At 40.7% G+C, this 16,227-nt stretch overlaps 2 protein-coding genes across 3 annotated transcripts in view; both read left to right on the top strand.

The window, feature by feature from the left end:
• KDELC2 (KDEL motif containing 2) overlaps window positions 1-10,544 on the top strand; it is a 23,760-nt gene extending 13,216 nt beyond the window's left edge. Inside the window, exons 4-8 of one of the 2 annotated variants that reach the window (XM_003794714.3) lie at window positions 2,017-2,233; window positions 4,067-4,263; window positions 5,617-5,811; window positions 7,603-7,707; window positions 9,289-10,544. In XM_003794714.3, the coding sequence (XP_003794762.1) occupies window positions 2,017-2,233; window positions 4,067-4,263; window positions 5,617-5,811; window positions 7,603-7,707; window positions 9,289-9,414 (840 nt within the window). In that variant the 3' untranslated portion in view covers window positions 9,415-10,544. Of the gene's footprint in view, window positions 1-2,016; window positions 2,234-4,066; window positions 4,264-5,616; window positions 5,812-7,602; window positions 7,708-8,499; window positions 8,541-9,288 lie in introns of those variants that run through there. The other variant, XM_023516077.1, reaches the window with a different exon arrangement.
• Window positions 10,545-15,465: 4,921 nt separating this feature from the next.
• CUNH11orf65 (chromosome unknown C11orf65 homolog) overlaps window positions 15,466-16,227 on the top strand; it is an 83,927-nt gene continuing 83,165 nt past the window's right edge. The window contains exon 1 of the mRNA XM_023516076.1: window positions 15,466-15,552. The gene's annotated coding sequence lies outside the window, so the exon portion shown is untranslated. The remainder of the gene's footprint in view (window positions 15,553-16,227) is intronic.

The raw sequence follows: 16,227 nt of genomic DNA, 5'->3' as shown, positions 1-16,227 counted from the left end.
CTCACAGCAATCTCCAACTCCTGGGCTCAAGCAAGTCTCCTGCCTCCGCCTCCCAAGTAGCTGGGACCACAGGTGCCCGCCACAACACCTGGCTATTTTTTTGGTTGCAGCCATCATTGTTGTTTGGCAGGCCCAGGCTGGATTCGAACCCGCCACCTTAGGAGTATGTGGCTGGCGCCTTAGCCACTTGAGCCACAGGCGCCGAGCCTGGGAATGTCAATTCTTATTTGTAATGCATTTCCCTTCCCGTTCCCCCAACCCACAGAGTAAGCATAAACACATATCACAGGCATCTGATCCTAAAGGCAGTGCTGTCCTCCTGGGCTACCCCTAGGCTTCCCTGCCTGCATCCCTGCATCTTATACTCAGGTTGTTGGCTCCATAGGAGTTTTTAACCAGGATGATTTTCCCCTGAGGGGGACAACTGGCAATGTCTAGAGACTTTTGGTTGTCACAAAAAGTCCAGTGGGTAGAGTGGGCGTTGCGTTTCATGGGTAAACATCCTGCAATGCACAAGACAGCCCACAGCAAAGAATTATTCGTCCCCAATATTAATAGTGCAAGGCTGAGAAATCCTGTTCCAGAGTGAAAACTTCATGTGCAGAATTTGTTAATGAGTTTATAAATAATAGCAGGGAGGCAAGGGTTGAGTATTCACATCCCTTGGCCTTTCCTTTTGTTCTATGCCTGGTGGCTGAGAAGAAAACTAAGGTAAAAGAGATTCAATCCTGCTCTAATGGGACTTGTTTCTGTTACTTGGGAGTGAAGGTGGAATGTGAATATGAACACTTACAACATGATAAGCCTGAAGAAAAGCGGGCAAATAGGGTTCAAGTGCACGGGGGAGGGCAAGTCATAGGGGAGGTCATGTTAGGTACAGGTTTGAAGGAAGGGAAAAAGTGCCGAGTTGAATAGTAAGAGTAGAACATTCCAAGCGAAGGGAATTACATAGTAAAGTGTATTTTCCGAGAGCAGCCTGAAGTTCAGCAGTTATGTGGGCAGGTAAAAGGTGGGCTTAAAGCTAAGCTGGAGCAAGACAGCAAGGTCTTCGTGCCAGCCAGAAAGTTAAGAGCTTGTCCCATGGGCAAAGGTGTTGTTATACCTGGTGGTGACATTAACCAAATTAGTTTTAGAAATTCTAATTTTAGAATTAATTTTATTTTAATTTAATTTTTTTTGAGGCACTCGCACTTTGTCACCTTTGGTAGAGTGTGACAAACTCTTGGGCTTAACTAATTCTCTTGCTTCAGTCTCCTGAGTACTGGGACTACAGGCACCAACCACAATGCCTGGTTAGTTTTAGATACAAGGTCTTGCTCTTGGTCAAGCTGGTCGTGAACTGCTGAGCTCAAGCAATCCACCTGCCTGGGCCTTTCATAGTGCTAGGATTACAGGCCTGATCCACTGTGCCTCGCCTAGAATTAATTTTAGTTTTACAAATTTGAATGGCCACGTGAAGAGTAGATTAGAATGGGGAGAGGCTAGAATGATAATACCTAGTAAGGGAGCTATTCCAGCATCTAAGCAAGAGATGAAAAGGATCTAAATGCAGGCACTGACTACGGAGATGGAAATGGGGTGGCGGGTTCTGGAAACAAAGGTAGATGAGGTAAAGAGGAGGGCAGTGAAGAAAAACAAGGGCTTGGGTCTAACTCTAATTTGGGTCTAACATTCTTTTCTTAGGCAGCTGTGAGAGAGGGTTATTGCCTCTCATTCCTGCCTCTGTATACAATTTCCACTCTTGTAATAGTAAATTTGAAATGCTACCTGTGGATAGAGGTAGATAATGCCTGGTTAAGTGAATTTGTCATTCACCATCCTCACCTGTGATTTTCTGATGTTACCGATAATTGAGAGGCATTCTTCTTTCCTGTCTTAATGTTTTTTGATGATCAGCTCTATTAGGAGTATTTAAAAAAAAAAAAAGAAGTATTTAAGAAAGCAAAAAAACTGAAGTATTTAGTACCAAAGACCATAGATTTCCCAGCACTGATGTTTATACTTTTGTTTATGTAGGTCCTTCTTCCAGACTTAGAATTTTATATTAATCTTGGAGATTGGCCATTGGAGCATCGAAAAGTCAATGAAACCCCCAGCCCTGTGCCTATCATTTCATGGTGCGGCTCTCTGGATTCAAGGGACATTATCCTTCCAACGTATGACATCACCCATTCCACACTGGAAGCAATGAGGGGGGTCACAAATGATCTTCTCTCTATTCAGGGAAATACAGGTAAATTAAGTTTATTTCTCTAAGAATAAGATTAGAAGTAAATAAGTAAAGGAAATGTTCAGTTGGAGTAAATGTGTATATATATGTTAAAACCATTCTTGTTATTTTCTTACCAGGAGAAAAGAAAAATAGTGTATTAAATGCTAAAGTGGGGTAGCACCTGTGGCTCTCACTGGGCAGGGCACTGACCCCATATACCAAGGGTGGTGGGTTTGAACCCAGCCCTGGCCAAACTGCAACAAAAAATAGCTGGGCATTGAGGTGGGCATCTGTAGTCCCAGTTACTTGGGAGGCTGAGGCAGGAGAATTGCCTAAGCCCAGGAGTTGGAGGTTGGAGGTTGCTGTGAGCTGTGATGCCACAGCACTCTACTGAGGGTGATAAAGTGAGACTCTATCTCTAAAAATAAATGAATGAATGAATGCTACAGTGACTTGTTTAGGATTCGTCTAATCCAGAAATTGAAGATGCATGGTTTGGGCCAGTAACTCCCAAACCTACCTTCACTGAGTCTCCTTTGAGTTGGTCACTTATAAATATCATTTGGTATTTACAAAATGGCCATATTTTGTAAAGTTATCACTTAATTCAGACTCCAATGCCTTTGTATTGTTGGATGAAATGACAGAGAATTTTGAAAAATATAAAATTTTCTGCAAATGAAAGAATTGTGATAATAGTATAATTTGGATAGTCCTACTTCCAACACTTTATAAGGAATTCTCCCCTTTCCTTTTTCTGTTTCCTTTTCTTAAAATTAATTAATCAATTAATGTATGTATGAATGTATGTGTGTATTTATTTATTTTTAGAAACAGGGTCTCACTGTGTCACCAGGCTGGAGTGCAGTAGCATAATCATAGCTCATTGCAGTCTCAAACTCCTGAGCTCCCCGAGTAGAAAAAAGCCTTGCCTTGTTTTATAGACTTTATTTCTATTTATTGGGCTCTAGTAGACTTATGTGGTGGAGAAGACCAGAGACTTTTTATATTTTGTAACTATCTATAGATAACATGAAGGGCGAACTGACCTACTTCTAATTTTGTAACAGTTGAGTTTTTGAAATTTTTGTACTAAAACACTAAAGAGATTAATCCCTCCAAAATTTCTATATTTTATGATTTATTCCTTAAAATACTGACCAGTGATAACTAATGACGTCTCTCTTTAGAATAACAGAAATAGATTGAAATTAATTCTTCCAGAATATTTCCCTTCCAGGAAAGATAGGATATAAGCATACCTATATAACGGAGTTATAGATATGCACATATTTGCATTTAAAAGCATATTAGAAGAAAAGGCTTCCCTGTATTCAAAAAAGATGTGCTCAAAATTCTGAGTCACCTAAGAACTTGTGGGTATTACTTTGATACATAGTTGGCTAAGAACAAAAGCCTGTTTCACCTGATTGTGAAACACACACACACAAAATGGAAGAAGCTAATAATATCTTCATGCGTAAGCCAAGTTACGGAATCTCTTTTTGATTTGAACATGGTCAGACATTATTTTGGGTTATTTGCTAGTGTTGTGTAACAGAAAACACCAATACTTGTGTGACCTCTCACTAGTAGGCAAATGGGTAAAATTAGAGCATTCTTTCACCTAATACGACAAATGAAAAGACTTTTCTTGAAAGTCTAAACCTGAAAATGTCTCTGGCAAACTGAGACTCAATCCCATACTTCTAGAAATAGCATCTACTTTAGAAGATGAGTTGATAAAAGAACTTGAATGTCGTCAATGACAGTGGTAGAGTAAGGATGATTAAGCTTGCCACATAGAAACATCAAATTCATAATCATAATTTTTTTATGGCCTTAAACTTCTAGGTCCGTCCTGGATCAATAAAACAGAGAAAGCTTTCTTCAGAGGTAGAGATAGCCGAGAGGAGAGGCTCCAGTTGGTACAGCTATCCAAAGAAAATCCACAGCTCCTAGATGCAGGAATTACAGGATATTTCTTTTTCCAAGAGAAAGAAAAGGAGCTTGGAAAAGCCAAGTTGTCAGGTTTCTTTGATTTCTTTAAGGTATGCATTTGAGTCTTCCTGTATGGATATGAAGTGATAAACTTGTATTAAAAGTCTACGAAGTAGGTGGAATTAGGTGAATTTATCCTGTTTAGTGAACTAACACACTTTCGCACGTTCTTATCAGACCCCAGGATCACAAAACTCTGTGTGCTTTCCTTCTTTTGTTGTTGTTGACTTTGTCTATCAAATAGCTCAGAAATACACTCAGTGCTCAGAAAATAGTACAAGGATTAGCCTGAGGTTTTGATGATTTATTTCTCGTCTTTCTTCCATGGGTGTCTTTAACAAACTGAAAATATAAATATGTTTTATGTGAAGTGATTTCAGATGTCTTTTATAAATAGGAAGAATAGAAATTCCATATACACAAAATAGGAGCTGGAGTTGGGGTTCAAGTTCTGCTTCTAAAGCTGCCGGTCTACCAACTCTGGGACCTTTCTCTCTTAGTACGCTGGTCTCTAAACACATGTGATGCCTGCCTAGCTCTGTCAGAATATTATCACTAGGCTCAAAGGAGATAAAGGGGTGGACAGTGTAACAAACCCTGAGAGGATAGAAAACTCCTCGGTACCAGTAATTTAAGAAAAAATTAATGACCAGATTTGAGAGTATGCTTCTTCATCTCAGTGTGATACAATGAAAAGAAGAGGGGATTTGAAAATAGAGGTTTATAAATTTCTCTGAGTTTTTTCATTTGTAGAAAGCAAGGGCGAGGAGGAGCAGAGGCCAATACCTGCTTCACATTATCATAATTAATGAGGTTTAAGGCCTAGGAAAAGTGCTTTCAAAATGTAAAACAAAATATCCAACAAATACGCCAACAGAGTTCCTGCTGTGTTGCCAGCATTGCCAAGTCCTTACACTTCCCCAGCTTTCTGTCTCCTCAGTTCTGAACCTGTAAAACAGAAATGATGCCTTCCTGTTTCATAGACTGAGTATGAAGTATAAGAAACTTGTGAAATAATGTACAAATGAAAGTATAAATTGTTATCAGTATTCAACTTTAGTAAACATAGAACTTTTGAAAATAGTGCTCCTATCTGGTTACAAAGATCTGTGTATTCTCCGTCATGTAGAGATAACTGAAATACGAATTTATTACTCTTTCCTAAAATTGTTTATCATCATAACATTAAATGTGTTATATATCTTAAAATTGATTTGCTAAAGGCTGCTTCTGATTTTAATTCAAAGAAAAAACATAAGTTATACAATAAAACTTCTAAACGTGAAAGCTGGAAAATGGAAAATCATTTCTTTGTATGTATATTTAGTGCGACAGTGTTAACAGGAAGCAGAAGTGTAACAAATAACTCTTAAAATTTTTGTTTATTGTCTTTAATCTTTCAGTATAAGTATCAAGTGAATGTGGACGGCACTGTGGCTGCTTATAGATACCCGTATCTCATGCTGGGGGACAGTCTGGTTCTAAAACAGGACTCACCATATTATGAACATTTCTACATGGCACTAAAGCCTTGGAAACATTATGTTCCAATTAAAAGAAATCTTAGTGATTTACTAGAGAAAGTGAAATGGGCCAAGGTATGTTTCCTGCAATTTTCATTTCTTTAGACAATAAGAAATTCACCAGAGTGAACCTAAGTATACAAGTTCTATCACCAATTAATTTGACATAATTCCATAAATGGAATTTTTTAAATGTTATTTTAACAATTTTTTTCCCTTGAAATATTTAAAGAATCATCATCAGCATCATTTTACATACCCTTTCTCAACATTTTTGGGGATTTTTGGAAGATTAGAAGTTCAGTGTTATATAAAGTATAAATTTACTACATAAATCACTAGTCATGCTCACATACACAAGTAAGATGCACAGAATCCAAATTACTGATTGAAAAGACCCTGAGTTGGCTCAGTGCCCACAGCTCAGTGGTTAGGATGCCAGTCACACATGCCAGGGCTTGTGGGTTTGAACCTGGCCCGAGCCTGCTAAAAACAAACAAACAAACAAAAAAATACCCAGGCATTGTGGCGAGCACCTGTAGTCCCAGCTACTTGGGAGGCTGAGGCAAGAGAATCTCTTAAGCCCTAGAGTTTGAGGTTGCTGTGAGCTATGATGTCACATCACTCTACTGAGGGCAACATAGTGAGACTTTGTCTCAAAAAAAAAAAAAAAGACCCAGAGTTAAAGTGCTTTATGCCCAAGAAAACATACAAGGCAATTATAGTACTCTTAAGCAGTTACAAGATACACACAAGTTCTTAATGATGCATGCTATATAACATTCCAAGGATCACAAGTTTCCCATAAAATAGGAGTTCCTTTTTAAAAGAAAGAGTATTTAAAAGCTGATGTGTTTATTATAAAACAACAAAAATTTACTCTTTCATTATAAGAGTTTATTCTAAGTTTCTAAGGAGCAATATGTGGTTATAGAAGTAACTATGTAGGCCGGGCACAGTGGCTCACACCTGTAACCCTAGCACTCTGAGAGGCCAAAGCAGGAGAATTGCTTGAACTCAGGAGTTTAAGACCAGTCTGAGCAAGAGTGACACCCTGCTAAAAATAGAAAAACTATCCAGGCGTTGTGACAGGTGCCTGTATTCCCAGCTACTGGGGAGGCTGAGGCAACAGTTTGAGGTTCCTTTAAGCTATTATGATACCACGGCACTCTACTCAGGGAAACCCAGTGAGACTCTTTTCTTAAGAAAAAGAAAAGAAATAACTGAGTTCCTGAGGCAGAATCATTTTTGTGACACTTTATAAGAGCCACAGTTGCCTGCAAATTGGCATTTTTGTGGGCAGCATGGTAGAATATTAACTTTTTTCCAAAACTATATTTAGGAAGACTGACTATTCCTGGTACTGAATGAACAGGCTGTGGGTACTGAATTTTCTTATAAAAACAGTATCATCTTTCCTAGCTACACTTTAACACAGCTTTTTGGCTCTGACTACATATTTACATGGAGCTTTTAAAAGATGTTATAACATGAAAACTGATTCATTCTACTGTCAAGCAGAGCGGGCTAAACTGGGGAGACAAATGATGAGCCCCACGCTTACTTCCTAGGTGGCTGGAAAAGTGCCAAGATAGTCACAACAGGGGCTGCAGGTGGGGAGAGGGGATGGTTTACTGGGATGGTGGAACAGGGGGCCAAACACGTATGATTTCTCTCTCACAGAGATGTCTAGGAAAGCACGCTGTCTCTTTCCACAGCTTCATTCATAAGTCATATTTATTTTAGTTTCCACCGCTCCCATGCTGTTCACATTCAGCCCCACCTCTGCCTCGCTTCATGCTGTCTTCCTTTCTTTGTGGGGTACAGAAGTTCACTCACTGTTTTGTTTTCTTTTAAACCTTGCAGGAAAATGACAAAGAAGCCCAGAAGATTGCCAAAGAAGGGCAGCTGGCTGCTAGGGACCTCCTCCAGCCACACAGGCTTTACTGCTATTATTACGGGGTTCTGCAGGTCAGTCCAGAGCATCCACCCTGCAGACCAGGTGCTGGGCCTGAGCACCTCGTGTCTTGCTTCCAGAAGTGTTCAGAGAGTCAGCCTATGGACTGGCTGGCACGAGCTTAGGGAAGGACAGGGCTGCTGCTCAGTCCCTTTGTGGCCTCCATGCTCTTTCAAATCTCAGTTCCATATCATGCACAACAATGCTTGGAGCTCTCACAAATGCATCGTAGAAGCTCCTCCCATCTTGTCAGTGCTCTCTTTTATTAAATGCCGTATGAAATTCCTTGTTTAGGTGTTCCTGAACCTCTGAGAACAACATTTTCTTTATTTGGAAAATAAGAGGCTTGGCCGTTTCTATCTATTCAAAATTGTTCTCCTTGATACTTAAGAACCAAGCCTTTTACAGCATAGGTATTTAGCTTGCTGTATAAAACAATCAAACAAATGAAAAAAATTATAATAGTTCTAACAGCTTAGGGTTAATCCTGATATATAAGTGTTTATTAAGAATCAGAGGATTGGTCCTTAAGTAACTACCCTCGGTTTTACTCAGTATAGTCCAGTCAGGAAGGAAAAAATAGGAATCACATTTTTGTTTTTAATCTAAACTTATTTTTCTATGGGCAGAATAGAAGTAAATTTCGATGCCTATGGATGCTACCCTTTCATATTTTTATTCTCAGAGAAAACTAAAAATGATAAATTGTATCATTTCCTAGAAGCAGCCCTTTCTTCCCTTAAATTGGTTCTGTCCCTCTGCTGGTCTAGCTTGAATTTTAATAGTAGGAATTTCTCCCCCTACAGTATTAATCAGGCTCATCTACTCATGGCATCATTTTGTTGGGTCTGGCCCAGTACCAGGAATATGCAGCTAAATGGGCACAGAACCAGTGAACTGAAATATCCAATTTATAGGAGTATTTTAGTCAGTGGCCACTGTACAGGAACATTTTACAAACATGTCATCATTTTTAAAAGGTATGTAACTAAAGGCCTAACAATGTGAGACTACCAACTTTATTTTGAGAAGTTTATCAGCTTTGTTTGCTGATTTGGTATTCAAAAAATTAATTATTCACTGAAAAGTGGAGGATAAAAGCTGATACCTATATATGAAACTGGATTGGGGGTCCTTGATAGATTGTGAAATATTGTGCTATTGCCAGTAGGAGCTAAAGTTAAAATGTAACTTTAAGGCTCGGCGCCTGTGGCTCAAGCGGCTAAGGCACCAGCCACATACACCTAAGGTGGCGGGTTCGAATCCCCAGCCCGGGCCCGCCAAACAACAATGATGGCTGCAACCAAAAAATGGCCAGGCATTGTGGTGGGCACCTGTAGTCCCAGCTACTTGGGAGGCTGAGGCAGGAGACTCGCTTGAGCCCAGGAGTTGGAGGTTGCTGTGAGCGTGATGCCATGGCACTCTACCTAGGGGGATAGCTTGAGGCTCCGTCTCAAAAAAAAAAAAATGTAACTTTAAGACTGGAATAAACCAGTCTGAAGACACCCAGCATGATTAGGAATGGTGGGAGGGGGAGGAGTCAATGGAAGGAAACGTGGACTCATCTTTCACTTGCCTTGAAACACACCTTGCAGAAATACGCAGAGCACCAGGCCAGCAAACCTGAAATACGTGACGGAATGGAGCTTGTTCCTCAGCCAGAAGACAGCACATCCCTCTGTGAGTGCCACAGGAAAAATCCTTTAAGAGAAGAGCTTTAAGTCATCCCAGAACCACACTCCTGTGAATGCTGATGACATCTTTAAGAAAGCCTTAAGATAGAATCTAAGCTGCAAAGAACAGTACAAAAGACTCAGCAGACTGTTTTTTTCAGTGACTTTATAGAATATGGATGGATGAAGCAATACAGGTTGAGTAGCCTTATCTGAAATGCTTGGGACCAGAAGTGTTTCAGATTTCATTTTTTTTGTTTTTCAGATTTTAGGGTATTTGCATAGACACACTAAGGTATCTTGGAGATGAGACTGCAGTCTAAACATGAAATCCACTTACATTTCATATATACCTCCTAGCCTAGAGGTAATTGTATACAGTATTTTTAATCATTTTGTGCAAGAAACAAAGTTTCTGTACATCGACCTATAAGAAAGCTGTCACTATCTCAGGCACCCATTGGATGGTGTCATGGATTTTGGAGTATTTCAGATTTTCGATTTTTGGATTAGAGATGCTCAATCTCTATTTGAATAAGTGTCACCAAATGTCATTGGATATTTAATATCTTTTGAGTAAATACTGCAATTATCAGCATCACAGTTTCTCTAAAATGAAAATTTGGGGATCATAGCAGATAGACAGACTTGCCAAAATATAAATCAGCCTCTGTGAAACGATTTTCATCATACTTACTGCTTTCTTTCTATCACCACTCACTGCCTGTCTTCCACTTCCACTTATGAAGAGACAGTAGTTTGTCTAACTATTGCCCCCAGCCTGACTCTTCAAAGCTGCCTCTGGCTTTCAGTGACAGCAGCCTCCTTTTGGAAGGTCTCATAAGGATACTTCAGGAAGAAGATGACTCTTGTTAAAAGTATCATCGAGACTGTGGAGGGAATATTTTTTAAAGCAATGCTCTTATTTTTCTAACTAAATTTTGCTAAGGCCTGAGACAAAATTTATGAGAAATTCTGCCTTAAGCTAGTGATGCCCACTCTATCAGGTTGTATATTCATCCAGGACAATGCTGTGGTGTCAATATAGATAAAGGTGTGCTGTCAACATGATGTCCTATGGACATCAATCATTATCTACTGTGTATCTGTTGAATAGAAAAAGATAACCATAGGGCGGCACCTGTGGCTCAAAAGGGTAGGGCGCTGGCCCCATATGCTGGAGGTGGCATGTTCAAACCCAGCCCTGGCCAAATAAAAAAAAAAAAGAAAAAGATAACTGTAGTCAGATGAAGAACTTTAATTCTCTTTAACCTTTAAAAGGTATCCTTCAAAACACTGAAAACCTCTGCAACAAGCTCCAGGAAGCCTGGTATCTTGGGAACCATTGATACCCCAACCGCAGAGGCAAGCACCTCACACAATCACTCCTCTGTTTCAGTGGGTTTTGTAACTAAGATAAAGACTTTGGGAGTTTCCTCTGCCTTCCGGGACAGGGCCATGTCTTAGGACTCTTAACCCAGTTCATTACATACTCCTTGTAGTACCACCAATCCAAGATTCAGTTCACTATCTGTACCTTTATGCTCTAAAAACAAGAGCTAGCCACACTCTCAATTTAAAAATAATTACTCTCCTAATTGAAATGTTTACTTAATCTGGAAAACAATGTAGCCATTTAAAAGTGATCATACCTCTTCTTTCAGAAGAATGATGGGATGATAGGGTTTTTTTTTCTTTTTAACTGAGTAAAACCAAATTTCTAAACAATCTAATCAAAGCTAAATATATGAGGCAAATTTTAACACCCATCACTTTAAAAACCACAAGTGTACAAGTAAAAAACAAAGGGCAAGCTGTTCTGAGACCACACCCCAGTGAATCTGTGTCCTGTGTATATTGTGCATGGTGTTTATGGCTTGTCAAAATTGGGATTATGACAAGAGAAATTGCTTCCTTCGTACTTCCCGCCCTGAACCCCAGGCCTCCAAATCCCCAGAACTCCAAGATGTTAGAAACGCCTTAAATTTTTAAAATGTACATTGCCTTCTGCCAAACCAGGCCTAATAGTTAAAAGCAAGTTGAGTCAAGTGCAGCAGTTTTAAGGAATGGAACAGAAATGATGTGCTTGAGAAATAAAGTGAAACTCCTCAAGAAATTCTAAAGGGAGAGAGTTACCTTTTTGGCCATAGCCTTTAAGAAGACTCAGTTTTACATGGCTTTCTGGTTTGTAAACAAAAATGTATCTTTGTGGTGAAAAGTTTGGGAGAAGATTGACCAGTATCTGAGGAGAAGATGGAGAGGAGATAATTTTTACTTGTTGCTTTATACCTTTCCATAATACTTAAGCTGCTTTTACTATAAGTATGAATAAAATTGCAAAATAAAGAAAAATGCCAATCTAGGAAAAGACAATCAATACACAATAGATATCAATAGGAAAAGAAAGAAAATGGATACTTATATTTTCCATTATACTGTTTTTAAATATACTAGGTCTAGAATTTTATATTATGGGACATATATGTACTTTATAAATAAAGCAAATTTTCTAAAAATAAATTTGAAAAGGTACCTTTTGTTTTGTTTTGTTTTTTTGAGATCTGAGTCTGCTTTGTCATCCTGGGTAGAGTGCCATGGCTTGATATAGCTAACAGCAACCTGAAACTCTTGGGCTCAAGAAAGCCTCTTGCCTCAGCCTCTCAAGTAGCTGAGACTAAGGCATGTGCCACCAAGCCTGGCTAGTTTTTCTCTTTTTAGTAGAGATGGGGTCTTGTGCTTGCTCAGGCTGATCTCAAACTCCTGCGCTCAAGTGATCCACCTGCTTCTGCCTCCCAAAATGCTAGGATTACAGGCATGAGCCTAGCCATCTTTTGTTTCTTTGAGAGAATGTAACTAGCTATAGCCCCAATAACTGAGTTGGCCTAATTTTAATTCTGTCTTTATGAATAAATGAACCAAAATTTCTATCACTACTACTCAATCTCTAGTGGGCAGAAATTTCTTAGAGAAACAAAATATTTAACCTTGACATTATTTTCTGTTAGTAGTGAAAATACAAGAAGAGTAGGCAGAAGACAAATGGTCCCCTAGCATAGTATGGCCGAGTTAGAAGAAATACAAAGTTCTTGTTTGGAGGGAAAGGAGATCATCCTTGTCCTGATGAGGTGTGCTTCACTTCAAATAGTTGAGTAGAAAATTAGCCCAACTTTGGGGTAAAAGTCCTTTTTTTTTTTAATGCACAGAGCCCCACTGTACTCTTTCCCAACCACTGCTGTCCCTACCCCATTTCAACCTCCTGTGGAGCCATTCTGGAAACCGAGATCAAAGCCAACTCTCTTCAAGGCGAGCAAAAGACTGAACCATTAACTTCAAGCTGATACCTTATATTACAACATTTCTTAGACACAAGGAAAGTAAGAGATGGGAGTTTCTTTATTCTAGTGGAAGAAATAGCAAAACCTGGAAGCAGTGGAGGGAGGTAGCATTGGGGCTGGTAGCATACATAATAGTGGGAGACAAGACAGCCAGAAGTGAGGAAGGGAGGGGAAGAGAATTAGAAGAAGTATTTCATTCCCAACTCGGTGGACTCTGACACATTTCCAAGGCTAATTGCCAGCTGCAGGTGAGGTTCCCAGGCCACCCCCACTTCTGGCCAATTGGCCAAAAGTTCAGGAGTTCCCCATGATGCCCCATGGAGGTTTGATGATTAACTAGAACAACTCACAAAACTCAAGGAAGTGCTATACTTAATGATATCAGTTCCCTGCCCTCTCAGGAAGGAGTCAGGACTTGTCGTCACCTTTCCAGTACACCAACATGGTCACCGACCGGTAAGCTCCACTGAGTGTTGATGTCCAAAGTTTTCATTTCTTAGGCATAACTGACGAAATCACTGGGTCTGTAAATTGAACTCACCTCCAGCCTCTCTCCCCAACCTAGAGTGTGGGTTGCTCAAAGTCCAACCCACAAATCACATGCTTTGTCTTTCTGGTGACCATCCTCCATTGGGAAGCTATCTTGGGGCCCACCACAACTACCCCAGTAACATAAAAAGGCACTTCTAACACTCAGGACATTCTAAGGACTTTTGAAGCTCTGTTCCAATAATCAGAGACAAAGGCCAGATGTATTCTTTATAACTGTAGTCCCCAGGCCATGGAACCCAGGCCCATGGAAAAAAACTGTCTTCCATGAAACTGGTCCTGGTGCCAAAAGGATTAGGGACCACTGTTTTATAATACCACAACACCCCAAGGGTCTGGAAACTAAAGACCACCTAACCCAAGAAGCTTAGTATAAGGGTATGAGGCCGCAACCTTACCCTTACTCCAGAAGGTTTGAGACAAATACCTAAGTCTTTCAGGACAGATGCATTAGCCAAATTCCATGTAATTTAATACAGGGTATGTAGTAGGAATATTTAAAATGGGCAGAGAATAAGCCTCCCTCTATGGCCTCTAAGGGTTAGTATCCACTCCTTTATTATGGATTAGTGGGCAGCAGGACATACCAAGCTTCAGATGGCCATGAACCAGCTAGAATGAAAGCTATTTCCTCCCCATACTCTACTCCGTCTGCTCAAGGTAGTGTATCTTAAATGTATTTTTACTTATTTTATTTATTTATTTTTTTAATTTCAGGTTAATGTGAGGATGCAAACAACTAGGTTACGGCATTTGAGTTTGCTAGGTTGAGTCTCTCTTGCTGTAGTGTCACTCACCCCAAAGGTGTGCCATAGACCCTTAAATTGTGCCCATTAAGTGGGAGCACACCAATCCCCTCCCCTCCTCCCTTCTCCCCCAACTCAAATGGAATTGTCATTTATTTGTTTTTTTGGGGGCAGATCTCACTCTGTTACCCAGGCCAGAGTGCACTGGCACAATAACTCAGGGAAGCTTCAAACTCACTAGCTCAAGCCATCCTCTTACTTCAACCTCCTAAGTAGCTGGGACTACCGGTGCATATCACCATGCTTAGCTAATTTTTAAAATTTTTTGTATAGACAGGGTCTCACTACGTTGACCAGGCTGGTCTTATAACTTCTGGGCTCAAGTGGTCCTCCCACCTCAGCCTCCCAAAGTGCTAGGATTAGTCATGAGCTACCATATGGGGGCCTCATAATGTTTCTTTCCATGACTATATTTTTACAGTTTATTATTCACAACTACTGTGTATTGATTCATCAAGATAAATACATGAAAAGGAACTAAAGCTCACCTGTCTGTCTATGCTTGTGATAATAATTTTAAAGAACTCTGAAAGTTCAATGAGACACTGAATTAACTTACAGGAAAGTTTTTCTGTACAAATGTTTTTATACGGGGAAATTTTTCTTCAGATTTTTTTTCCCCTAGAAGATCATCTTCCTTACAAACGAATTATATTACATGGATGAGCACAGAACGGAAATGGCAGAACGAGGCAGTTCTGAACAATTAATTTACATTGCTGTTAATCCATGACCAACTAAAGCATTACCAAACTGTCAAAGATATTCAGAATTCAAGCAAATCAAACTTGCTTTATATACACAGTGTTTGTATAATTTGAAAATTCATTTCGTAACTCTTCTGTTTTCACTTAAAAACTGGCTTAGGCTTTACCAGCTGAAGAGACTATATTTAGAAACAGTATTGGACTGCAGTGACTCTGTACTTACTCTTTGAACTTGAACAAGACTTGTTACATCACTAGAAAGATCAGTTTTCTTACTTTCAAGTTTTCTTATCTGCACAGAGACTCACCTAGTTGGGCTCCTTTTGTAAGAAATAAATTGGGTAAGCAGAAAATATTTCAGTTATTTCCCCAGCATCTCGACGTAAGTGGGCTTTATAATATATTGAGCTCAACTTCCTAGAGCTTTGGTGTCCCTTTCAAAATCCTTTGCCTCAAAGCCATGACAAGCCAAGCGAGAGCTCTAACAGAACTGACCCTCTCCGAGAGATGAACAGGGGAGAAAAGCTCCAAACCGGAATAGCGTGCCGCGGGGGCGGGGCCTGACAGGGCCGGGGGCGGGGCCTGACAGGGCCGGGGCGGGGCCTGACAGGGCCAGGGGGCGGGACAGAACGGAACGAGGTTACGTCATTTCCACTCGCCACGTGACGGAAGAATCCCGCGGAGCCCGGCCGGGGCGATTGGCAGGTGAAGGAAACGATGTCCCCGCCCCCTCTGTCCGTACCTTCCTTGTCCGCAGTTGTGGCGGTTGTTTTGAGACTTGCCTAAAAGGTCGGTAGCACTGCCGTCTGTGCCCTACCTGCCCCCTTAGAGCCGTTTCATTCCTTTAAAGCGCCTTCACCCCACGAGGCCTCCAGCCTGAGGTTACCCCCTTGTTCGGGGCTTCCGTCCTCGCTCGCCCGCGGTGAAGTTGCGTCCGTCAGGTAGAGATGCCCTCGCCGTCCAGTTGGCGAGTCCTCAGATCCCCGCCGTCTGCTCCTTTGCAAAGAGGCTGCTTCGTCCATCTTCCGCTGGGAGGGAAATACTTCTTAACCTGCCTCCCGTTTTTTCTGACTCTCCACCACCACGCCCGCTCCCCATTTCGACCCTTGAAATAGTTTTCCGTCTTACCGCTCAATTATTTAGAGGTTGCTAAGACTTGTGGTGGTGTGGTTTAGCAGGCCCGGGCCGGGTTCGAACCCACAGCCCCGGAGCATGTGGCCGGCGCCCTAAACACTGAGTACGGGCGCCCAGCCTGATGAGGTGTTTTTAAGGAATAGGTTGGGAGATTTTTCTCTTCCTCCCTCAATGTAAAGGACTACAGGTAAAAAAGCGAAATTACGGAACTAATAAAAAGACCACAAAACACATTTTTTTTTTTTTTTTTTTTAGACGGAGCCTCAAGCTGTCCCCCTGGGTAGAGTGCCATGGCATCACGCTCACAGCAACCTCCAACTCCTGGGCTCA

Source organism: Otolemur garnettii, unplaced genomic scaffold (assembly GCF_000181295.1).
Source record: "Otolemur garnettii isolate 467f Iridium unplaced genomic scaffold, OtoGar3 scaffold00086, whole genome shotgun sequence".
NCBI classification, from domain to species: Eukaryota; Metazoa; Chordata; class Mammalia; order Primates; family Galagidae; genus Otolemur; species Otolemur garnettii.
This window is presented reverse-complemented; position numbering and strand designations above follow the sequence as displayed.